The sequence below is a fragment of the Tachypleus tridentatus genome, chromosome 1 (genome assembly GCF_004210375.1).
Source record: "Tachypleus tridentatus isolate NWPU-2018 chromosome 1, ASM421037v1, whole genome shotgun sequence".
NCBI lineage: Eukaryota > Metazoa > Arthropoda > Merostomata > Xiphosura > Limulidae > Tachypleus > Tachypleus tridentatus.
Window position 1 is genome coordinate 28,087,646 of NC_134825.1, and position 27,151 is coordinate 28,114,796.

General features: G+C 33.5%; 1 protein-coding gene across 2 annotated transcripts; it reads right to left on the bottom strand.

Moving 5' to 3' along the window:
- Positions 1-672: 672 nt before the first annotated feature.
- Positions 673-26,499, bottom strand: LOC143244922 (uncharacterized). 2 transcript variants are annotated; one of them, XM_076490470.1, is made up of 5 exons: positions 26,343-26,499; positions 6,230-6,307; positions 2,941-3,149; positions 1,826-2,043; positions 677-1,314 (listed from the first exon to the last, which is right to left on the bottom strand). In XM_076490470.1, exons 1-5 carry the CDS (start codon positions 26,407-26,409, stop codon positions 1,164-1,166), a joined length of 723 nt encoding a protein of 240 aa, XP_076346585.1. In that variant the 5' UTR covers positions 26,410-26,499; the 3' UTR covers positions 677-1,163. The 2 variants fall into 2 exon arrangements, with proteins under 2 accessions (XP_076346596.1, XP_076346585.1); XM_076490481.1 differs by lacking the exon at positions 6,230-6,307 and having other exon boundaries at positions 673-1,314; positions 26,343-26,497.
- Positions 26,500-27,151: the final 652 nt, after the last annotated feature.

Below are 27,151 nucleotides of genomic sequence, written 5' to 3' on the forward strand. Positions count from 1 at the left end.
AGATAAAATGATACATATGCAAATATATATATATTTATTTGTAATAATGATTTGGGGCAGTAATAAAGTGTCAAAGAACAAAGTAACCACAATGTTTATTGTCATGTTTTCAATATAGATATATACTGTTGTATCAAAATGCGGTCAGTACTAGCCAAAAGGTTTAATGTCTTGAACAAGTCTTTCATTTTGTAATAAATATATTTTCATTGTCTATTGTTAAGCAGAACAGATTATTGTAGCTAGAGAACATTCATACTTAATCAGCATAGGTATGTATTAAAAAGAGAGAGATACTAATGAATGGATATAATTTGTTGTACTTTTAATTTTATGTCACACTTAGTAAAGGTATTATATTCAAATTTGGTGAGTGTGTGTTACAAATATCACATTTTTTACCACTACTGCATTATTTACTTCTAAATGTTTATTTCAACTTAACGTAAAAATAAAAGGAAAAGACAATCCCATTTTTAATTTAGGTACTTAGAAACATGTTTTATACAAAACGTCTAAAACTTATTATGTGATTTCAGAACTTTTTAGTCCATGTGGAACTTTGAAAAGTATAAAATAATTCCAAAAGTATGAGAATGCAATATTTAATAATTCACAATGAAATACTCATAAAAGCATTAAAGATTTGAAAAAAACAAGCACAATGTCTGTTATTTAGGCATAAAAATACCATTTTAATAGTCACAATACGTTTACCTCATTGCTTACAACACATTTATTAATTTTAAAACTATTTCTGTTAATATATTATTACCATTTTAAAACATTACTACAATGTCCTGTCATCTATGGACAACGATTTGCACTACTTATAGAACTATTAAAAAATACATTTATGAGAAAGATACAAATAGTTTTTAAATAAGTAGGTGTTAATCAGGGATTTACAGCTATTATAATGAATGTTTTTATTAAGATTTCAAACAAATGATAATTTTGCAAAAGAAATATGATAATTTTAACCCTAATATTAGTCAGTCTAAGAATTGTTTTTTTCTTGCACCATTCAAGCGTTTTTTACAAATGGTTATCATTAAAAAAAAGTCATCAGGATCCAAAGTTGAGAGAGAGAAAGAGGGTTAATTCAAAACTTATAATTTATTAAAGATCATAAGGTGTTGTTGTCCTGTAGTAACGTGGATTCACAGTTCAGGAAAAAAGCGAGGGGTTATTTTACACGCGCAGTGATTAGGAACAGCAACGGGACCCCATTGAGCTCTTTTGTCAGGAGAATCTTGACGTCGGTAATACATGTACACCCAACCAAGCCTTTCGGTACATTCGCTCTCGTACCTAAAGAAACGTGTACAAAAAAAACGAGTAAACAGGTATATGGCAAATTAGTTCCGTGTCGCATATATAAACATATTGTGGTAGTGAATATAAAATGCATGTGCTAATTTAGAATTAGTCATATACGTAAATAAAATATTTATATACTTAATTTACAAATGGTGTAATACATCAAATTCAAACATTAATAAAAGCACAAATTACTGGAATGTGTTAAATACTTAAAAGTAATGAATCGCAGTGTAATAGTTGCCGATCTTGCTACAATTCCAAATTATGACAGCATTTACATAAGTTTATAAACACGACTCGATAATATCTTTACCGTAATGAACTTTAAACTAAGAGAGAATTCAGAAAATGCTCTATTATTTATATTGATAATTATTCTCGTATATATATATATATATATACATAACATTTCTTTGTATCTCTTAAAATGCCATAGAAAACTTAGTCTTACTTTCAAACATTGTAATAACAACATTGGATACGAGATGGCGCCACTTACAATGGCGATATTCCACGACAAGGTCCGTGTACTGTGGAGCACCTGAAGGAAAAAACATATTGACCAAGTTCTTCTTGTTGAATTACCTCCACAGGCTTGTTATAAAGGTCAGTGGTCATGTTAACTTGTAACCAGTTTGTCTCCGTATTGCAGATTTCTTCAGAGGGGTAAGTGGACCCCCTTTTGATTTTTCTGTTCCCCTTTTCCGATCGATCAAACTAAGAAAAGTTCAGAACAAACTTTTAGAGCGAAACAAGAAATCAGTCTGAAAATGAGTACAGTTAAATGTGGTTTTTTAACTCTCTTACTTTAACAATAGTTTAGTCAGTTGAACTGACTCGTTTTTAACAATCTTCTTCCGTAAATTTAAAACGTTAAAGTTGACTTCTTTTTTTATTTTCTTCTCTTACTTGTCTTCTTAACAGTGAAAAATATTAATACTTAATTTGTGATGTCGAAAAAAACCCACTTGTAGAGAAAACTATATATGTAAAAAAGGCTCGTTTAGGTTGAGAAAATTTTTACCTAGAGGAGCGAAGAAGATTTCGACCTTCTTTGTGAACCTGACGATGAGATATATAATACTTTATTTATTACAATTTTGATCACAATCACACGGAAACTATCGTCATTATTTTTCACAGGGGTCGTGACTGGGTCGTGTTGTAAACGAAATTAATGTCGCTTTGTTAAAATAGTCGCAAGTTTTTGTTGCATTGTTACGCTTCGAATAAAGTTTAAGATATGAAGTTGTAACTCTAGATAAACTTGACTTTTGGGGTTGGTTTAATTATCGCACTTGTAACAATACAATAAACAACTCATGGAAATATTTTTCTAAATTTGAAAGAAACGCTGGAATAACAATGTAAAAACATTTCAGCTGCCTCATATCGACGTACAGATAGAAATGCAAACAGAGGCTCAGTTACCTCATATCGACTGTAAACAGGACGATAAACAAGAAATCGGTTACTTCACATTGCCTGACAGGTAACAGTGTAAACAGGATATCAGCTACCTTACATCGACTGACAAGTAACAAAGTAAACAGGATCTCAGCTGTCTCACAATGATAAACAGATAACATTTTTGTTTATATTCGTTGTAATTACCCCATTTTCAATGTGTCTAAAATGGCTGATGCTGGGAATAAACGTCGGTTTTCGCTTGCCCACCCATAGACTGCTCTGAAGGAGTGCTGGATGTTCAGCTATGTGTTCGTGAAGGTCGTTCATACGTCCCTTCAACAGCGCCATCTGTGTTGAAGTTAACTGACTCGTTGGGTGTCGTTGAAGGTCATTGAGAAGGTCGTCTGTATAGGCTGTAACAAATATATCACGTTAGTCTTACAAAGATAAGTAAAGCAAAGAACAAGAAATGTTTTTATGTTTCAAACAGCAATATATTCAGACTTTTCCACACGATTAACACATATCGTGTTTCTTTGAGTGATTCGTTTAGACGATTACGTTTACATGATGAATATAAAGCACAGATAAAATAGAATTAGCTCAAACTTCACGTTACCAACTTGACTTTACACAACTCACTGCACGTAGGGTATGTGTACTGCTTCACACTTAGCAATTTTATGTTATTGCCAGTTACAAAACTTATTGTGAAGAGGAAACGAAAAAAAAAGAGGTCATTTTACTAATTTTATATGTAAAAACATAAAACATCCCTGTAATAATTAACAGGATTTGTCGGTATGTTGACAGTAGATGTGTCAAAATTATTGGTTTGCTACTCATGCGTTATTAACAAATCCTATAACCAAAAAAATTGTTTGTTCATTTCTGAATTTCGCGCACAGCTACATGAAGACTATCTGCGCTAGCTGTTCCTAATTTAAGAGTGTGAGATTAGAGGGAAGGCAGCTAGTCATCATTGCCCACCGTCAACTCTTGGGCTACTTCTTTACCAACAAATAGTGGGATTGACCGTAACATTTTATGGCTCTCACTTCTGAAAAGGCTAGCATCTTTGGAGCAACGGGGATTCGAACCCGCGACTCTCAGATAACGAGTCCAGCACTCTCACCACCTAGACTTGCCGAACCCCCAACAAAATTATGGATTCATGAGCACTTTGGTACATATATAGCTTAAAGTCGACGGGTTTTGTATTCATTTATAAGTAACTTTTGGGTTAATTTACTTTTAATATCCCTTTATTGAACGTTCTTTATGTCATATAAGTCTTTCGAACCGTGTTCATTTCTTTAGTGACAAATACAACACTTTTTAATTTTGAAATATCCAATTCATAAAAAGTACAATGAATGAATTAAGGTGTGAAGATTTTCTCTTTACTCTTTAGCACTTGAAAATAACTTTTACTCCATAGTTTACTGTTTTGAAATTTTGCACACTTTCTCACAATAAATCAACAAAAATTTATGTATGTACAGTAATTCATACCTGTATATAGCTATGTCTATTTCGTGTTATTTTTTTTAATTTTCAACATATTTTTTGAGGGAAACAACTTAAAATTTCTAAGCAGGTTTTTTTGAATTACAGAAAATATCAGGTCATACGATAAGCAATCTCTGAAAATTTAATGCAGGAAGTGCATCATCACTTCTGTCTTTGTAGAAGACTTTAATAACTAAAATGTTTAGTAGGACGTGGATAAAAATGTTCAGATAAATAAAAGAAACTAACACAACTCCACTTTTTCAGATCATTAATCAAATAAACCCTTATGAAGATGGATGTGTCTGAGGAACACATTAGGCATATAACGTTTTATGAGTTTAAAAAAGGCAATAGTGCAGCAGAAACTACACGTAACATTCAAGGTGTTTATGGTGCGGAGTCTCTCAATAAAAGTTCAAATCAGGTGACTACAGTTTAAGTGATGCACCACGTTCAGGTTGTCCTGTTGTGTTTAATGATATCTTGTTGCTGGCTGCACTTGATGAATATTGTGCTGTAACAGTTGAATAACTAGCACAGAAGCTTAATTCAACTCATGTCAACAGATCATCATCTGCAACAGCTTGAAAGGTGTCAAAACTTAGAAAATGGGTCACCCATGATTTGGCAGAAGCCAATCTTAGAGTAAGAGTGGACATTAGCATTTCTTTGCACTCTCGTGAACGTAACTCACCTTTTTTGGACAGGTTAGTGACTGGAGATGAAAAATGGATGTTTTATAAAAATGTTAAGAGTTGCAGACAATAACTCAGTGCAGGTAAACTGGCTAAAGCACAGCCCAAAATGGACTTTCTTACTAGGAAAATCTTGCTGAGCTTTTGGTGGGATATTGTCAGTGTGATCCACTTTGACTTGTTGCCACTCAACGTGACGATTACATCAGACTTCTATTGTCAACAGGTAGAGCGCTTGAGTGTTGCACTGAAAGAAAAGACGCCTGCTTTGATCAATCGTAAAGGTGTTGTGTTACACCAGAATAATGCACGGCCTCATACAGCAAGGATCACATCTGCAAAGATTGGAGAGTAGACTGGGAAAAGCCCCCCAGTGGCTCAGCGGTATGTCTGTGGACTTACAACGCTAAAACCGGGTTTCGATACCCGTGGTGGGCAGAGCACAGATAGTCCATTGTGCAGCTTTGTGCTTAATTCAAAACAACAACAACAAAGACTGGAAAAAACTTCAGATCTTGCTCCATTTGATTATAATTTATTTAGAAGTTTGCAGAACTATCTTGATGTAAAAAGCTTGGAACACATGAATATATCAAACTACCCTCTCTGCATTCTTTACTTCCAAACCACACGAATTTTATCGAAGTGACAGTCAGAAGCTTGTGAATTGTTAGCAGGAAGTAATTAATAATAATGAAACATATATTATTGATTAACTAACATTAACAGCCATTGAAATCATTTTTCTTAACCTAAAATCGGACATTACTTAAGGGATGACCTGATATAACAGAAAGAAACAACTTTAAATAATAAACAGAATGTATCAAAAATTGGGAATCAGAAAGTTATGGTAAATGTATGAGAGAATGGTGCTATGAAGACTGTCTATACAAATTCGTTTAAAAATTTGTAAACGACCATTGAAAATAAATGCGTGAATGTCTATATATAGGTGATGTTTGCTGCGCATTTTCAACGTATACGGCAAAGTAATACTTGTGAACTATTTTAAATTTATTACGTCTGATAAGAGACTATTTATTTCACCATTCTTCATTATAATGGAGAACCAACTCTGCTCTGATTTGGATATTTCATAAGTTATTTCACTGAAAGATTTCACGTGTATAAAATACATTGAATGCTATTGTAAACAATTTCCACAAGAGTTGCAATTGAGCGAGTCATTCAGTTGGAAAGAAAGTGAGCAATAGGTTCATATGGTATGCTTGTTAAAGCTATGATTAAATGAACAGAGTAAGTAAGGCCTCGCTTCTTACCTTGAATGATCAATCTTAAAACTCTGTTTTCAGAGTTATCCTTCATTAAACTGATATTTGTCCTCTTCTGAAGAGCCACTGGAAGAACAGAAGGAATGTTATCAAAACTCTATAAAAACAGCTTTTAATGTTCTTAGAAATATTTTGCTGACTTCTTTTTTCAAAATTTGTAGAGAAAACTAAACTTTGGCAAAAAGTTTCTTTCTTTGTTTCTAAATTTCGCGCAAAGCTACACGAGGGCTACCTGCGTTAGACGTCTCTAATTTAACAGCGTAAGACTAGAGTGAACACAGCTAGTTACCACCACCCACTGTCAACTCTTGGGCTACTCTTATTACCAACGAATAGTGAGATTGACCGTCACATTATAACGTCTCTACGGCTGAAAAGGCGAGCATGTTTAATGCGACCGGGATTCGAACCTGCAATCCTCTGATTGTGAATCTAGCGTCCCTAACCACCTGGCTATCTCGGGCCCTTTAGCAACAAAGTTAAAGTAAAACATCTGTTCCAAATTTGATAGTAAGAATAAATTAATTTCAGACAACGTTTCTTCATTGTGACTTTATTCATGGTATTATTATTATTAGATTTTTTTTTATCAGCTATCAGTTTTTTATGAAGCAATGATGAATTGTTGGCTGCAATAAAATGTTTTTGTTTGTCAGTTTTTTTATCGAGAGAGAATGCGTGTGTATTTTATTATAGCAAAGCCACATCTGGTTATCTGCTGTTTATCGAGAGAGTAAAGGAATTTTTCTAATATTATTGCCAAATGTTTTTCAAAAATAATTTTATTATTGATATTTTGTTACAAAGGATTATTGTAAATTATCAAAGGAACGAATTTCCTGGAGAAATATGAAACTTTCTTGGAAGTATTAATATATTTAAGTATTAATATATTTAAGATAAATTGTTAGGAAATAAGTAATTGAAATGATTTTTTTTCCTTTATTTGAAACGTTCAGTTATTTAATACCCAAAATATAATGGTGGTAAATAGAGTTCATGAGTTCAACTTTATATCAGAAACTCGCTAGCACAAACAAAAGTATTTTGTAATTTGCGATTAGATTTTTGAGATAATAATATAGACACGGATTCCAACGTAATGTTTCCGTTGTTTACGACAAAATCTTCCTGCTAATAAAAGTATAATTCTGAGTTCAAATAGCAGTCTGCTGAATATCACTGAATTTATAATGAGTGTTTCATTTCACTCATTTGAAAGTAAAATGTTCAATGTACACAATTACCAGTTTACTCCAGGATTACCAGCTGACTTTTGTTTGTTTGTTTTGAAATTTCGCACAAAGCTACACGAGGGCTATATGTGCTAGCCGTCCCTAATTTAGCAGTGTAAGACTAGAGGGAAGGCAGCTAGTCATCACCACCCACCGCAACGCTTGGGCTACTCTTTTACTAACGAAAAGTGGGATTGACCGTCACATTATAACGCCCCCACGGTTAGGAGGGCGAGCATGTTTGGCGCGACTCGGGCGCGAACCCGCGACCCTCAGATTACAAAGCGCATGCCTTAACGCGCTAGGCCATGCCAGGCCTCACCAGCTGCCTTATAGATTGTCAGTTAACGTCGGCGTTTTGCATAAATAAACCTTTTACATTTAGATATTTGCAAGATAATCTTCAGGTTTTTAAATTAAACGTGATACGTACAATTACTACTTACGATAATTGTTTTCATAATGTAATGAACTTTATTGCTGAAACAAAAATGCTGTTTCTCTCCTGTGTAATTGATATGCTTGCCACTAGATGTAGTTGCGGACAAATATAAATAATGTTCTCATTACTGACTGCACAGAAAACTTTTAATTATTAATCTATGAGGTTTAAGTACAATGTTTAAAGTGTGTACAGTGGAACCCCCCTAAGGTCACCCCTCAGAATCGGTCACACTTTGAAAGCGGTCATTTAATCACAGTCCCTTTTTCTGTTTACATAATCCCTAATTTATCTTTAATCAGGCCAGTTTGTCTCAGTCCCGAAGGTGGCTGCTTCAGAAGGGTTCCACTGTATATATAAGAGTTGCTATTGTACAAATCGAATGATACGTTAGGATACTCCACGTTAACAAAAGTTTCATGTTTAGTTAGTCCCAAGAGTGGTTTAATAACCAGAATACACTGCTGGCCAAAATCCTAAGGTCAATGGACATAAAGAAAAAATATGCATCTTGCGTTGCTAGACTCAACCACTTATTTGAGTAGAGCTTCGAAAGATGAAGATAACAAAAGGGAAAATAAAAATAAAAAAGTTTTTAGCATTTAATGGGGAAAATGTGAACACTAAGAAATTAGCCTAAATATCAGCTGGTCCAATATTTTAAGACCATACCAAAAAGAAGTCCTAAACAGGGTAGGAAATGCCCAACAAGAGGTCTCAGTAGCGAGTTGCACGGCCGTCATTGCGAATAACTTCAAACTTTCGCTTTGGCATGGTCGATATAAGTGTTTGCAGAAGGTTGGCTGGAAGTTATTCCAAGTGGTGAAGATGACTTCACGAAGATCATGCACTGTTTGGAATTGACGTCCATTTCTATAGACTTCCCTTGCCATCCACTTCCAAAAAATTTCAATGGGGTCAGTTCGGGCGAACACGCTGGATGGTCCAAAAGAATCACGTTATTCGCCATGAAAAAGTCTTTTGTCCTGCGGGCATTGTGGATTGCAGCGTTGTCCTGCTGAAAGATCCAGTCATTTCCACACAAGCAAGGGCCTTCAGTCAATAAAGATGCTCTCTCTAACATGCTAATGTAGCTAGCTGCTATTTGACGCCTATGTATAACCTGAAGCTCCATTGTTTCACGGAAGGAGAAAGCACCCCAGGTCATGATGGAACTTCCTCCACTATGTCGTGGAGAAAATGTCTCCGGTGGGATATCCTTATCGTGCCAGTTACGTTGAAAGCCATTTGGACCATCCAGGTTAAAATTTTCTCATCAAAGAACAAAACTTTCGTCCACTTTTCTACGTCTCATGTTTGGTCCTTCTCAACAAAGTTTAACCAAACTGTTTCGTGATGTGGAAGAAGGCGTGGCTTTTGAAGACGTTTAAGCTTTTAAAGCCTTTTTCTCGTAGATGCCGTCTTATTGTTTTTGAGCTGCATTCTGAGAGCGTAAGGGCCTTAATCTGGTTGGACGATCGGCTGGTGTCTTGTTGGATAACCCGTCGAATCCTCCTGCTCAACTCCGGCGAAATTTTCTTGGGCCGACCACTTTAAATTCTCTTTCTGTATCCCTCAGGGTCTTTTAAGAAATTTGCAACAGCAGTTTTACTACGCCCAATCTCACCAGCGATGGCATGTTGAGAGAGACCTTGATTTTGCAGCTCGACAATTCTGCAACATTTATACTCTGTCAACTTTTTAGCCTTTGCCACGTTTTTACACAATGTAACACGGGAGATGTCAGTGGGAGATGTTGACAACGCTGATGCTTGAACACAAATGACTAAATTTCGTTACATGTTTACCGATTAACGTTTCGTTTCCGTATGGTCTTAAACTTTGGACCAGCTGATATTTAGGTTAATTTCATAGTGTTCACATTTTCCCCATTAAATGCTAAAACCTTTTTTTATTTTTATTTTCCCTTTTCTTGTCTTCATCTTTCGAAGCTCTACTCAAATAAGTGGTTGAGTCTAACAACGCAAAATGCGTATTTTTTTTCTTTATGTTCATGGGCCTTAAGATTTTGGCCAGCAGCGTATATGATGTTTTTGATGGATTAACAGATTTTTTTTTGTAAATTATAAAGTACAACAAAGAAGGAAAGAAGCACTCCTGAAACAGATCGGTGATGGAAAGCTTTTAAAGTACTTTTGCTGTTTACGAGAACAAGTAAATATAACCTACATAAAACAAGGTCTTCGTATAATATTTGCTTGCATGATTGTAGGTAAATAGCATTTAGTCCTGCTTTTAAATTGCTAATGCACTGTTGCTGTGATATTTTATTTTCGCAATAAAGTTTGACAAAGATATCACGTCATTGTAACACTCATTACATCACTGCAGTGCTTTTAAAATCACTGCATTATTCCCTTGACCTTCAATATCCATCACACCATTACAATACTCGTAAGAAACTACAATATTCAAAACACAATGTCAATACTCTTCACGTATTTGCAGTATTCGTTTCCGGTATTGCAATATTCCTCATTACAATTCAAAACTCATCACTTCATTGCAGTATTCGGTATATTACTGCCATATTCATCAGACCACTTCAGTTGTACATCACACAATCAGTACTTATCACACAACTACAAGAGAGATTGAAACCGTGAGTATTAAATTATATTATTAACATTTTAAAAATATGATACACTTACTACTACAGAGTGTGGAAGATCTCATTTATTTCCAAGGATACCTCGTACTAACATTGTTAGTTTTGTCACTGTGCGAAATATTGGTAGTTTAGTCACTGTATGAAACATTAGTAGTTCAGTAACTGTGTGAAACACTGGTAGTTTATTCACTATATATATATATATATATATAACTTTGGTAGTTTAGTCGCTGTGTGCAACATTGATAGTTTAGACATTATATGTAGTAAAACACTGGTAGTTTAATCACTGTGTGAAACACTGGTAGTTTAACCACTGTGTGAAGCACTGGTAGTTTGATCACTGTGTGAAACACTAGTAGTTTAGTCACTTCGTGAAACACTGGTAGTTTAACCACTCTGTGAAACACTGGTAGTTTAACCACTCTGTGAAACACTGGTAGTTTAACCACTCTGTGAAACACTGGTAGTTTAACCACTCTGTGAAACACTGGTAGTTTAATCACTGTGTGAAACACTGGTAGTTTGATCACTGTGTTAAACACTAGTAGTTTAGTCACTTCGTGAAACACTGGTAGTTTGATCACTGTGTTAAACACTAGTAGTTTAGTCACTTCGTGAAACACTGGTAGTTTCAATAAAATTTATACTTAACACTTTGCTCACCACGTAATAAGGCCTTTATTAAACCTTCAGGTTTCTAAACTCATCGTCCATTTGAATATGAAAATAAGTGATTGGGGAGGAAAAAAGAAAATTTGTATTGTTTCCAAATGACAATAGCACGAATTAATTTGTATAAAACACATTACTCTAACCTAATCATATTTCAGGAAACGGTGCAAACAAAAATGTGAAGAGAAGAAAAGATAAAACACATTTTTATAAAACAAAACTTAAAAACCAAAGTATCCAGAAAATAAACCAGTTTAATGGGAATAACACAAGACATCAGAAATTTATTTATTTATTACTTGAGGCGTTATTGTAGTCAAGGTCTTGCAGTCGATAGAGATTACACAGACAAAGACAGTTAACTTGGTCTCCTCCGCTGTTATAATTGATGTCACTTTCTATATAACAATCTCGACTCTAATCCTTTAGCTCTTGTCTGCTATGATGTAAAAGTTCTATCTTAAATATAAGGCAATATATTCGTTCTCAAACTCTTTTTTTTACAGAGGATCCTGTATCCACTGACAACAGAAACAAGTTGGGTTGCTAAGGGATACTTTATGTGCATGGACACTTCCCACCTTGGTCTGGTATGGCCAGATGGTTAGGGACGCTAGACTCATAACCTGAGGGTTACGGGTTTGGATCCTCGTAACACCAAACATGCTCACCGTTTCAGCATTAGGGGCGTTATAATGTAACGATCATTCCCACTATTCGTAGGTGAAAGAGTAGCGCAAAAAAATGGCGGTGGGTGGTGATGCCTAGCTCCTTTTCCTCTAGTCTTACACTACTAAATTAGGGATGGCTAGCGCAGATAGCCCTCGTTTAACTATGCGCGAAATTCTAAAACAAACAAACTTCCCATGTTAATCATATCTTGTGTTCTTTAACAACAAAAGATAAAATTCGGTCTACAATTTCTTTCGTGTCCATGGATAATTCTCCGAACAGCCATATTTTGTGTTTCCGGACAACAGAAATAAAGCTCGGTCTATAATTTATATAAATTATTTTGTAAGAGTAGGAGTTCCTCCCCTTAATTTATTTCCACATGTATAAAGCATCATTTTTACGTGGATTTTTTTAAAATGTTTTTAAATGTTTGCAATAAGTTTATTGAGTTTACACTCTCGTTTTCACATTGTCTTTATTGTCACGTTTTCTGGATAATCTTATCAGCTATGTTCCCTGCTAGGACAACGATAAGTCTATAGATTTGCAACGCTGAAATCAGGGGCTCGATTCCCCTCGGTGAACACAGCAGATAGCTCGATGTGGCTTTGCTATAAGATAAACGTACAGCCTTATGAGCAGTGACATTAAGTCCAATTAAGCCTAGCAGCTGGTAACTTGAATGATGTGTAGGGACGTTACACCGGACCGCTAGTACAGCGGTAACTTTACGGATTTGCAATGCAGAAAAAAGCGGTTCGAGTCGAGGCTGTAAGCTCGATAGGTAGCGCGATGTAGCTTTGCTTTAAAAAAACAAACAAACACGTTTATATTTTGACGTGCGCATTATAATTTTTATTGTTTTTGAATGACTTGAATTTGTAAATAGCTTTAATTAAACACCGATCAAATTTTTTTGTTTACTTGATTATTCTCTGTTTAATTCTAAATACATGGAGTATGTGCTGTTGAAAAACTATTTCTTACAGGTTTTCTGTAATTTCTATGAGGAGATAATGTCCCTTTTTGATCATTAATTTTAATGGATTTATTATTGTCTATTTTTTAATATCAATGTTCCTTAAGTTAAATATATATTTAGAAACGCATGTAATTTATGCTGTTAAATAGATATTCGCAATTCCCACCTGTTCTCTAAATTTATAGAACATTATAAAGAGTAAAAATAATCAATATGTATTTTACGAAAACACTAGCGTATCAACAAATATTAATGCCAAGTGACATTTCTCGCCTCAAGTTTATAAATCAACGCGCCAAGAGACTGTTTAATATTGTTGGTTTGCTACAGTTAATATACTATAAACCTCGGAAGCTATACCTGTGATAAACACTTATTAATCGGGAAACTGTAAATATTTGACCAGGATATTTTATACATTTCGAACATTACAGCCCCCCGCTTGTACAGCGGTAAGTCTACGGATTTACAATGCTAAAATCAGGGGTTCGATTCCCTATGTGGGCTCAACAGATAGCCCGTTGTGGCTATGCTAAAAGAAAAAAAAACACTCGAACATTACAAATCGTTTAATTTCAGTGAATTAACGTTAAACATAGTATTTCTACAAGGACATCAGATATTTTCGTTGGTGAAAAGCACGTGTGCCCAGCGAAGCAACAAGCTAACTTACCGTTAAGCGGATTGTACCATTATCAACTCTGAATTCATTCGCTCATAGCGGATAGTTGTTAGTGTTCTAGCATTTGAACAGCTTACAGAATCTATAATTCTATGTTATTAATTAGCAATATGTCCTACAACTAATGTGAAGCTGGACAGCCCGATATTAAATAATGAGAATTTTCAATTGTCTTTTATAACCACGATAAACTTAACTAAAACTGTTGCTAAGTCAATTTGTTTATTGACCAAACCAAACCTTTAGATTAGAAGATTTGTGATCATAGGCAGAAAATATTTTCAAAAGTCAGGGTTTGTTTTGGAAAAAAAATAGTAAATGATTTAGTACTAAAAATAATAACTTAATGTGAGATAGTTCAAAATAGTTTGATGAGAAGAAATCTGTACAAACAAACTATAGTTTGCCAGTAATTCATTTTACAAATATTTATTCTTTTCAATACATATACACTAGAGGCAAATAACTTTATAGAGTAATTCATTTTATCATATATTTTTGAAAATGATATACTCCAGGAGAAATAAAATATGTGAAAAAGGCTTAAGGTAGAGGAATGTGAAAACAGAAAAAGCTTGATTGGATATTAATTTAATTAATTCATTCATTCATTCTGTTTAATTCATTCTATCTCAGGCCCGGCATGGCCAAGCGTGTTAAGGCGTGCGACTCGTAATCTGAGGGTCGCGGGTTCGCATCCCGGTCGCGCCAAACATGCTCGCCCTTTCAGCCGTGGGGGCGTTATAATGTGACGGTCAATCCCACTCTTTGTTGGTAAAAACAGCAGCCCAAACGGTCAATCCCAGTTGGCGGTGGGTGGTGATGACTAGCTGCCTTCCCTCTAGTCTTACACTGCTAAATTAGGGACGGCTAGCACAGATAGCCCTCGAGTAGCTTTGTGTGAAATTCCAAAACAAACAAACAAACAATTATTCTATCTAATAGATGAATATAAAATATGAGGTGGTGAAATTTTGACTACATATGGCCAGATGGTTAAGGCATTCGACTCGCAATCTGATAGTCACGGTTTCGAACCTCCGTTACACCAAACATACTCGACCTTTCAGCCGTGCCGTGAGGACGTTATAATGTGACAGTCAATCCCACTATTCGTTGGTAAAAGAGTAGCCCAAGAGTTATTGATGGGTGGTGATGACTGGCTGCCTTCCCTTTCGTTTTACAGTGATAAATTAGAGACGGCTAGCGCAGATAACCCTCGTGTAGGTTTTCGCAAAATTCAAAAGAAACGAAACTAAAATCTTAAAATTTTAACACAGTCTTTGCATAAATAAAAAAAAACCTGTCTCATATAATTTTTTTCAGAAATTTTAAAACAAAGCGATATTCATATATACCGCACGTAATGTTCATATAAGACATCAGTGTATTTTACTCAAAATGTCCAAGTATACTAGTTAGTTGGTAATGATTAATTATTTTGGTCCACAAGTCTGTTTTTACAAAAGTTTACAGCGTATTAATTTCAATAGATTCGCTTATTGTAGGTGAACGCTTACATGTATCACTTGAATAATTAATTGCTTGTGGTTGTATTCCGGAGTTCGTTTTCTTGTAATTCCTCGGTCGTCAAGAATGATGTCCTACAGAACACGTGAGTTTCACAAACTTAACACGTTTGTAAAATATGCTAATTAGGGATTATAACTTTAGTTGATTAAGATAAATCTGGAATAAATCTTGACATTTGAAACAAAAGGCAAAACTAAACGCTAATGATGTATTAATACCTGCTATTAGTTCTAAGTTATTAAAACGTTTTGCTCGAAGCAAACGAGGATTTACTAACCATTATGAACTGTTTTGGTTCACTTAAAGCTTGGACATGTTTCTGAAAATCCAAAGTTCCTTTCTATTAATAATTATGTGTTACTCTAACCCAAAAACATAAAATATTTCATGTATATATATATATATATATAATATATACACTACTTGTGTATCCATTGTTTCCAATATCTTTTTGTCACAATTTAGGAACAATAATGTTTGTTCTAAATTGAAGTCGTAAGATACATCATGTATATTTAGGATACTTGTGGATCCAAGGTTTCCAGTATATGTTTTTATTTGATTAGAGGAATGATTGATTATTTTGTTTCTGTTATTCGAGTAAAAATGTGGAAAACCGATTTATATGTGTATTAAATACAGCTAAGAAGACAATGCATTGTAAATTGAGAATAGAAGTTAATACTGTCAGTTCTGTGATATTTTTAAAAATAAAAACAATTATCCGTACTAACCTGTAAAGGTGTAAACACCTTCCACCAACTTTCACGCCAATAATTTTTCTCTTTCGCAAAAAATGTTAAATTGGTGATAATTTGTTACCTCATGCTCAGTTTGTTTTATAATATTGAATAGCAAGTCTTCCATACCATACCAAACTCTATAGTTTGATATTTCAGTGACATAAGTGATGTCATGGTGACATAATGATGAGGAGCTTCAGTAAAATAAATGTTGTTGTGTTGATAAGTTTGGTGAGGTTCGTGAAAACAACTGTTCTTGAAATGGTGTATCAAATAAAATTTGTTTGTTTGTTGGGATGGCCCGGCATGGCCAGGTGGGTTAAGGCGTGCGACTCGTAATCTGAAGGTCACGGGTTCGCATCCCCGTTGCACCAAACATGCTCGCCTTTTCAGCCGTGGGGGCGTTATAAAGTGATGGTCAATCCCACTATTCGTTGGCAAAAGAGTAGCCCAAGAGTTGGCGGTGGGTGGTGATGACTAGCTGCCTTCCCTCTAGTCTTACACTGCTAAATTAGGGTTGGCTAGCGCAGATTGTCCTGAAGTAGCTTTGCGCGATATTCAATAAACAAGCAAACAATTTGTTTGTTGGGAATTAAGCACAAAGCTACAGGTTTTGAAACCTAGTTTCTTACGGTGTGTGTCCGCACACATACCGCTATGACACTGGGGAGCATCACATAAAGTGCTTGAGGAAAGTATGAGTCTTGTACGTCATCAAAATAGTGTTTTGTAATGGTGTAGCAGATGGGGTACTTCGGTAAGTCAGGAGTATTTGCAGTGTTATGGTGAGTGGGATACGGCAGTACCGCAAGATGCCCACATTACACTGGTTTACCTTGTATTGAATTTATGAAGTCTGATAAAACAAAAACTGTTGTAGTTGTGTAGCATAAGAGTTATTATTTTTGTAAAACAGGCGTCGTCTTAATGGAACAATGAATTGATACTGCGATAAAATAAGTGTTCGTAATTGTATACCGGATAGAGCAGTTTGATAAAACAATTATCTTCTTAATAGTGAACTAAACTAGTAATTCAGTAAAATATATTTCTAATTACATAATAGATGAGGAATTTTTGCAAGACAAGTATCTTTCTAATAATGCATTGAACAGAAAACTTTATACAACAAGCCTCTTTATAAATGTCAACTGTGTTAGGTTCAATAAAACAGGCGTCTACGCAATGGAGTACCGAATGAGATACTTAGACAAAAGAAGGATTTGACTAGTTGTAAACACAATGGGTACTTTCTCTAAAATGCGTGCTTTTCTTGGTGCAACTAAATAGTGAAATTTATTTTTATTAAAAATGTACAACCTGCCTGCATCACAGAAATAGCTTTCAAGATGTTTGTAATCACTTCACATTTTAAGAAACGTTAATATCAGTTGTCACCCGCCTGTTTTATACTTATTATATATCTTATTGATGGAACCACAACTACTTCAATAAATTCAATTTCTCTGATAAAAGCATCTACAAACTGAATTATTTCAATATCACTTATAAAAGCGATGTATATAGAGAAAATTTGAAAAGAAACAAATAAATTCCTTTGAATAAAAGATATTACATCAATTTGGCTTCCGGTTATTATGTGGTTCGCTACATAGTTCTGTTTATTTGATTTAACAGAGAGCAGCATGTTCGAAGGTGCGCATTATACTTATTTCACCCACATTTCTAGCAAGAAACTATAACAAAAAAAAATGATGGTTTGCTTACAAATATATTCCTCAGGATAACCAGTGAAAGTTTTTCTTCTCTATAAACTGCAACTGCCTCTTGAAAATTGTGGAGAATTTTTTGAGATATTATCGCTTTTAAAGAAGTTTCTTGAACAACATAATTGTCTAAGTGAAATAATTACCTTAATATGCACCGATCCAGAAACAAACTATTGGGATTATATACTGTAATTATACATTATGCCTAAACAATCCAGTTTTATTATTTATTCTTATAATTTGTGGAACAATGAAACATTAGTCATTAGTATTGGTTACATGGGGAGTTCATCTTAAATAATTTGTTCTCTTTGGTTTAGAAATTTTTATCGAATACCAAGTTTCGTGTTACAGGACTTAGGATCACCGTAGTTTAATTTTTCAAAAGACACGACTTCCCAGAACTTTACTATAATAGACACTTGTTATATCTAAATACTTTGTAAAATATCTTAAAATAGGCATTTGTTATGCCTAACTACTTCTTAGCATACCAAAACAACACACACTGGTTATGACGATATGGTGAAAATCCATCGCTATAGATAACAATAACTTGTTACAATAGACATTCTTGTGTCCAAGTAGTCTCACAAGATATTATCATTGCAATGAGGGTCCTACTTCTGCAGTCACCTCAAAAATCTAGGGTATATTTTATATCCCATATTACAACTTGCACCCTGGGATCATTTCATTTTTAGTTATAACAAACTAACAACAGTTGAGATTTGGATTTGCTCTTTTTAACGCAGTCCTTACTTTTGATTTTTCTTATTTTACTTAATTCCTGGGCCCGGCATAGCCAAGCGTGTTAAGGCTCGTAATCCGAGGATCGCGGGTTCGAATCCCTGTCGCACCAAACATGCTCGCCCTATTAGCCGTGGGGGCGTTATAATGTGACGATCAATCCCACTATTCGTTGGTAAAAGAGTAGCCCAAAAGTTGGCGGTGGGTGGTGAGGACTAGCTCCCTTCCTTTTAGCCTTACACTAAATTAGGGACGGCTAGCGCAGATAGCTCTTGTGTAGCTTTGCGCGAAATTCAAAACAAACAAAACATAATTCCTTAGTATTAATATTATCCTTACATACATATGATCTGTTGTAAGCCAGCAATGTATATGGACCAAGTCGTACTATTAAAGAACATTCAATTACGTCATTACCTAAAACACCTGTAATTACGAGTTAAATTGGCTTAATATATAGTATATAGGCTCTAACGGCTAAATGAAGTATGAAACTACATGAATGATGAAAAACACATTGAATAACATAACTGTTACTGTAATAAGAATGTTAAAAAATAATAAAAAACCAAAAAATGTGAAGCTACAAGCCAACATCTTGTTGTTCTTAACATGAATATATATTTTATTTGTTTGAAACCAAACACAAATCTACACAATATGCTTTGCCCACAAGGAGTATCGGAACTCGGATTCTAGCAGTGTGAATCTGCAGATATACTGCTGTTCCACTGGGATGCTGTAATATACACACACACTAGGAACTTAAAATGACGAATACTGAAACAGAACTTTCATCCATCCTCAAGTTACAGTGTCCCAAGCATGGTCATGTGACATCAGTATCTCTGACAGCCTTACTCAGTGGCATAATTTCATTACATCATCACATTACTCTCCTCAGTAAATAGATAAACACAATCGGTGATTCCTTATACCACTTTCACTCTGTGGTTTATTTTGTAACATTATTTACTCCTAGCTGGTTGAGAGTTACAAAATCAATATTTACTTTTAATTAAATACAACAAAATTATTACTTTCAATTTGTTCAAACCCCGCCCCCCAGTGGTAGAGCGGTATGCCTGCAGACGTACAACGCTAGAAACTTGGTTTCGATATCCGTGGTGGGCGGAGCAGAGATAGTCTATTGGGTAGCTATGTGTTTAATTCAAATAATGAGCTTTTTGTAATGTTTCAGCCTCCGATTTTATTAGTTTTTCTATTTTTTTTTAAATAAATAAAATACAATCACGGACAAAGTTAACCATGAAGTTTGGGTTAACCGTTGAAAAGACAGAGGAAATTTGGCTCAAAAGAAACAACAAAATCCTATAAAGTAAAATCAACTAGAGCTCACATAGAGTTGGAAACACAAAGAGATGAAATTTGTTATTCTAAATTCATAGGTTGTTGGTCTGCAAGATTTGTGAATGTACACACACTAAAACTGTCAGAATATGTTTCTCTGAAATTCCTTTATTGTTTCGTCTGTAAGTTTATACACACATATGTAGATTTTGTTTTACCTTTATTTGTTTATTAATTAATGGTTGTATGCGCACTTAGATGGATCCTGCATTATCCTCTTTCACAAATAAGTATGATGGCGTTGTTTGCGCTTTGAAGTAATATCTATATAAAATTCAAAAACTAGCACTAGGAAACACACATCTAATTTTGTAAGATATACTAGAACGAGAAAGTTCAAACCTATTTTAAACCTAAGTTTAAACCTATTAAACGTGTGTTGTGATGAGGCTTAGCTATTAGAGCTTTCATACCAAAACAAAAAGAACAAAACTTATTCTATATGAAAAAGTCTAAGCCTAATACTTCATTCATTCACAATAAGAAAGAAACAGATGTTTATATTTCAAGTAGAATCCCAAAATAACCTTTAAAATATTTCCACGTATTACAGAATCGTAAATATGTTATCTTTTTAAAATTGATGTAAATAAAATGTTCATCAAAATGAGACTTGAGAAACAAATATATGTTACAATGTGAGAGGACATCTGGTGTGAGATGATTTAATTCATTATTTTATCAGATATTTCTTTTTTATATTTTATATGAATGGGTAAAATGGAGTGAATCATTTTAAGTGTGTGAGGAGATCAAAGTAAAATACATATAAATTACTTCATATTACCTTATTACTTCTTGATATGGAGCCAAACAAACCTAATATCACTAAACAGGTAACACTGAAATGCAACCTTATGCAATTAATTTATCAAATACATTAAATATTTTAGCAACGTATTTTGTTTATAAAGAAACTTTATATATATATACATAACAGTGTTTATGTGTGAGTAATAGTCATCAATATCTATTAAAAAGATTATTCAGATCAGTGTAAAATATGTCTAAGAAATTCATCTTGAGGGTCTTCTTAATTTTATCAATAGCTAAATGAAGGAGAAACAATTGGCTAACTAGAGAACCTTTCTGGATCCATATATCACAACCTAAACAGCAGCCATTATTATTACTGTTGGATAGATTACTAATACAGAGAAGTGTTGCTGTCGATCACTTGAAGTACTTAAGCTCATATCGTAATTACAAAGAAGGTTTAACTGAAAAACAATGGAGAACCAGACATTTGGTTTATCCTTGGTTCCTGATCCTGGTCTTACCGATGTCATGAACATCTGTTCCTTGTGTACTTTTCCCAGAAACTAAATCTATATTATTATGTGTTAATTCTGTAGTCTCTCTACATGTACAATTATGTTCATGTGGAAGAAAACACTGAATACATGTCTCAAAGAAGCTGAGAGTTTCAATATTTAACATCACAGTTTTAGTCGGTAAAGGTGTAATCCAATATGCATAATACTCTATACAGAATAAAAACTCGGTATCAATGAAAGCAACATAAGATCATCACAGCAACACGTTAAAATTATATATCTATTTCTATACTGTCTTTCACAACTAGTGTAAGTTTTTGTCTACCCTAGTGCTGCCAAAGGTGAAACTTCAACATGATAGAATATTAGGATTTTCATTTACTTCTTACGAAGTTTTTATCACGGAGTTTCAAAATATCAAACTATTGTAGTCTGCTGAAAGAAGAATCTCAAACTTTTGGGGCTCTATAACAACCCTATTGTACGAATAACCCGAGCTTTTGGCAGCATTTTATTAACAGATTGTAACGAGTAGAAGTGTTTATTTAGTAGAATTATGATGGCTGTTCTTTTCTTAAAACGCAGTTACAAATGTTAGCCGACACTAAGATATTCACTGAAGCGTTGCTGGAGATTAAGGAGTTTTGTTGAGTTGTATAATATCACTGCCAAAGATTACAGTAATCTTTATTATACAACATAGTGCCAAAAATTATAATACACTTTATAAAACAACACAATTATTATTTTTCTAAGTAAAAATTAGGCTTTCATGACATTATTGTAATGCTATAAACTATACTATTCTTATATTCATATTATAGTCACTGTTGTGTTGACAAACTCATAGTTTACTGTTTTAAAAACAGTCAATTTAAAAAATAAGAAAACTGTAACGATGGCACTTAAAGTAAACACATTTTGGGATATTGTATACATATATATTAATTGAAGATTTAATATTGCACTTTGATTTAGCCATATATTTATAGTACATTATTTCACGAGAAAACTGTATGTAGAGGGAGAGAGATGTGCGCACTCGCTCTCCCATTGTTAAACTTTTTTTCTCAAATATAGAAGTAGAGCACTATTATGGCTTACATATGGCAAAATAGATTAATTATGTTATGGCAAAATAGATTAATTATGTGATGTGTTAGAATATTCTTGAACCATACAAACATAAAGATATGCTCATATCACTGTTATAAAGCAAGATAATGAATGAGCAAAAGAAAGACCTTTTGATTTTCAAGGGACCCAAAAATGATTGTCAGAAGTTGTATTACTACCAGGTGTCACTGAAAGGCTGTTTTTAAATATATCTGTTGTCAATGTCAATGATGGTAGCAGTCGTGAAGAAATGTGTATCTTACTAGATAAAAGTATGGTTCCAACAGCTGTTGACAGATCAGGAGGAAAGACGATGGAAGGATTGTAAGTGTAACAGATGCCAGATCATGTCTTCCTTGGCCAACAGTTATTAGACTGGACTATGACTATAACGGTTAGAAAGCCAAAATATTTGCGGAAGACAATTATTTAGAAAGTTATTCGTCTTAGATGCAGGTAGGAAAATTGGATCTAGATGCACGTGGAGAGTAAGTTTTGAACAATGATTTTTTTTTTTTGTTTTGAATTTCGAGCAATGCTACGCGAGAGCTTTCTGTCCTCGCCATCCATAACTTTGATGTTAAAGACTAGAGGAAAGACAGTTAGTCATTACCACCCACCGCTCAGTCTTGGGCTACTCTTTTACTAACGAATAATGGGATTGACCGTACATTATAACGCCCCTACTACTGAAAGGGCGAGTACGTTCAGAGGCTTGGTGATTCAATCCCGTGTTCCTAAAATTACGAGTCGAGTCACTAGCTAACTAGCCATGCAAAGCCCAATTGTTTTCAGGATTTGTTTATCTTTTACAACAAAGATTTATTGGGCTATCGACTATGTCCACCCCAAGAAATCGAATCCTCGATTTTAGCTTTGTAAATCTGTAAATTTACCACTGTCCTATCGACAGATATTGGTAAATGAATGACCAGAAGTGAGCTGAAGAGTCACAATTAACCTGTGTTTATGTTTTTGCCATTTTAAAGGTACAGCATGCATAATGTGTGATGCTAAGTTAAAGATTATTATATTGCAACGTTCCACTTTATTCACCCCTATTTCCTGTAAATCTTCAGAAACGTATGTTGTGCTTTGAAAAAAAGAAGAAAACCGAAACAATCGTAATAACTATTTTACCTTTAACATCACCGCTGATCATGTTCTATTTTTATTCTGTTGAACAAAGACTCTTTCACAACGATAATTTAATGATCTAAGACGCTCATGCCATTCGAAATTGATTCGACGACCGAGATCATTATCATGGTCGTCTTTCTTATACAGTTCGTTTACCAAATTTCAATCCAATTGAGCATTTCAAAATGAACTTCGACAATTAGTTTTGTATCCAATTTAATCATTTACATGCATAATCAAAATGTATTGCTACACTCTAAATCACAGGTGTAAGCACTCAGACATGTTATATAGTCAAACTGATATAAAAATAAGAATTTTACCAAACAAAAGGATTTAGAAGCAATGTAATGCAATATAATTTAGTTACTTTCTTTGTCAACAAAAATTCAAATTTCATTTAGTGAATAGAAATCTTAGTAATGCTTAGTCCTGTTTTTGTCAACAGTGATGAAAACTTGAAAAGAAACCTTTTAGATTTAAACATTTGGCAATTTAAATACACGTCTTACATAAGTTGCAAATAACACGGTCCCTTTAAAACTTGGAAAACATTGTGGAAACACAATACCTATGAACCTAATAATTTATTTAAATAAAAGTAAATATCTGATGATAAGCAATAAATTACAATGGTTTGAAAAAGTAGATAATTTGAAACCATAGTGAAACTCTTCTGTCTACCATTTAAATAAACTTTATTTCTGTAAAACTTACATTTATTTAACATAGTCTACTTTATGAATTATATACATTATAAATCATGTACTACATTGTAGAAAATTAGATAAGTTACGATACCATATAAACTATTTTAAAAAATATTAACATATCTCCTTGTAACTAGAAATGATCAGATCATAGTCTAACAGAAACTGAACTACATCAGCTTGTAACACAATTGTTACATATTTTTTTCTAACAGAAATACTTCTATGTTATTTAGAAAACGAAATGTTACCAAACTATTTCTAGTCGAAATACTTCTAACTGATCTCGTAAAAAAATGTTACAAAAGATATTAATTGAAACACAAATATAAGAGAAAAATATATAAAAGTATTTTGTAAAAGAAACATTTCTAAGCCATCTATTAACAGACGGATGAATAAGCCATTTTTTAACGGAAATAATGTTACTTCAAAACGAATTATATCACTTCTTATTGTAATAGTTTTACAATGTTTTATTATCACAGGAAAAAGTGGGACATTGTACATTTTACAATATACTTATTAGACCCTCCTTACTTTCAACGTATTGCAAGTTATTAAAAAATCAAACACAATTACGATTCAACAGTTAAGAAACTAAGCTTTTCTTATAATGTTTCTTTTCGATCAGTGAAAAATGTTAATTACCACATGAATAGGATACTTGTTACATGACGTTTAAGAATTAATATGTTGCATGATTTTAAGCTAACTAAATCTAAACATCTTAAACAATTTATAAAATTATGCTATCTAGTGCAATGAGCATATTTCACTGATGTTATTTTATTATCACTCATACTTTAATTTTTCTTTGATTTACAAGAGCTTTCTGATTTTTAAGAGTAAATAATAATATATCTATTCAACACATTCTAGATGCTGTTACACGTCTAGATATCTTTCTATTACCAATAAGTCATAAGAAAAAACTTTGGAATTTGTTCTTGTATATAACACACCTTTATTATGTGAGTCAGATAAAATACATTTACGATGTACTTTTCCTATTTACTTCACTTCTCATCTTTGTACATGTCAGTTTTATTATTTGAAATGTCCGTCGTTTTGGGGTTATGAAAAAGAAACGGTATTATTTGACAAATTTTCCATTTTTAGTATATATATATATATTTTAATATTTAGAAAAATACTTTATGAGTCCTAATGCAACGTTTGATTATCTGTTGTATATTAATGATTGTATCTCATTGATATTCTATTAGAACTTTGACAGTTTTCATGTTTTGTATGAATAAGTACAATTCCTTTATTATTGTTAAAATTGCTAGTTATTCCGAAATACAATTGTTTCGGTATTTCTAATACATTTTGATATTAATGAAAGGATCATTTGGGAAGTAATCACGTATAAAACGTTTTCATTGATGAAAATAAATTTCATAACATATTCAATTTATATAAAACTATACGACAGATTTTGATGGATTTTAACAAATCTTTTGAAAACAAACTCTTTGTTAATTTCACTTTCAGAGTGTATCTCAGAGATCCCCGTGACTTCACACACCATTAACTCATTAAAATGACAGCTTTTATAAATACGTTATTTCGATATCTCAAACAAATAAAGCTAAGTAAGTGTGAAATTGACAAAAACAGTGTTACAATATGAAAGAAATGTGAAGATGGAAAACACGAAGGTCGTTTTGAAAAGTTAAGCTCGTTGCACGAGGATCATAATCAAGTGGATTAATTGTTGTCATCCTTGTCACTGAATGAGTTCTAAAAGTGTTTGTTACTAACAAAGTAAGAGGATTATTCTTGTTTAGGTACAAAGAGGTTGCTAAGATCCACTTTTTCTAATAATTTTCACAAATAATAAACAGCATGATTTTAATGATGATTTGAATCTATAAGGTAGCCAGTAAGTCCTAATCATCGTTTGAGTTGTTTTTTTTACGTAAAAACAAAACAAAATTCTAGACACGCACTTTAGGGGCCATGAGTGCGTTATCGGGGTAGCTGTCAAATCCCATTGCTCGATCAGAGAAGAGACAAGGTTATATAAAGAGTTGATTGTCCTACTGCTGACGAGTTGCCTTCCCTCTAGTCTAGCAGTTCAAAATTACAGACGGCTTGCACAGATATCCCTTGAGTACTTTGCATGAATATCCGAAAAGACAAGCAGACGGGTAAATAAGTTGAAATAAGGGCTTACAAATTATTTGTGACATTGATTGTGTCATGCTTGTATATTAACAAGCATTCTATTAAATACAAATTATCTTATTACAAATAAATAAAGTGGAGAAAATAATGCATTATTTTAGTGAGATCATGTGATTACATAAGGATGCTAAGGGAAGGATAATAATAATAGACATATGGGTTTAATAGTGAACACTAGTAATAGCTTCTTTCTTTGATTACACTGGGCTTACCTGTGCTACTGTACAGCCCCAACACAATCAGAATCAGAATCCAGAACAGGCGTTGCCGAACACACATTCTGACGGATCTGGCAGCAGATGTGAAGTGCTTTGCAGTTGTCTAGGAAACTATATCGTTTGCCTCCACCCACTTCTTCGTCCCCGGATCAACGTCGCTCTATATATAACATAAGTTCAAGTAAGATCTGACCGGACCAGAAACACCCGCCCCCACTGAACTGCGTACTTACAAAAACGCATGCGTGTTTATCTCGATTCAATTAATGAAAACAATTTCATTCTTTTAAAAATTTTTGCCTTTTTTTTTTGTCGTTTGTTCATATAATGTTCTATATTTATCTACCATTTGCAATAGGTGAAATAATGATATTTATGTTCAATTTAAAATTTGTTAAGTTTGAAAAACAAACCCAACAAAATTATGGTTTAACATTCATAACAGGAAACAAAGTATTCAAAAATTACTAAATCTCTCTAATACTTGGGCTTTCGTATTTTTTAAAATACAAAACTAGTTGGTTTACCTCTAGTTTCTTAAGTGTCGTAGAATGTACAAATAGTCAATACATTCCATAACTACGTAAAATGGGTAGTTTTGGGTACTTTAACACTATCCAATTACGATAGTTATTAAACTTTGTGATTTGATTTAACAGATATCTAACTACTCTGGTAAACTTCAGTAGCAATAACCACTACATTCTCTTCAATTTTCTTTTATTTCTTCACCACATAGAACTTGTAAATACACGAAGTGTATAAAACATTTTCTCTTTCATTTTCTTGACTGGTTTATCACC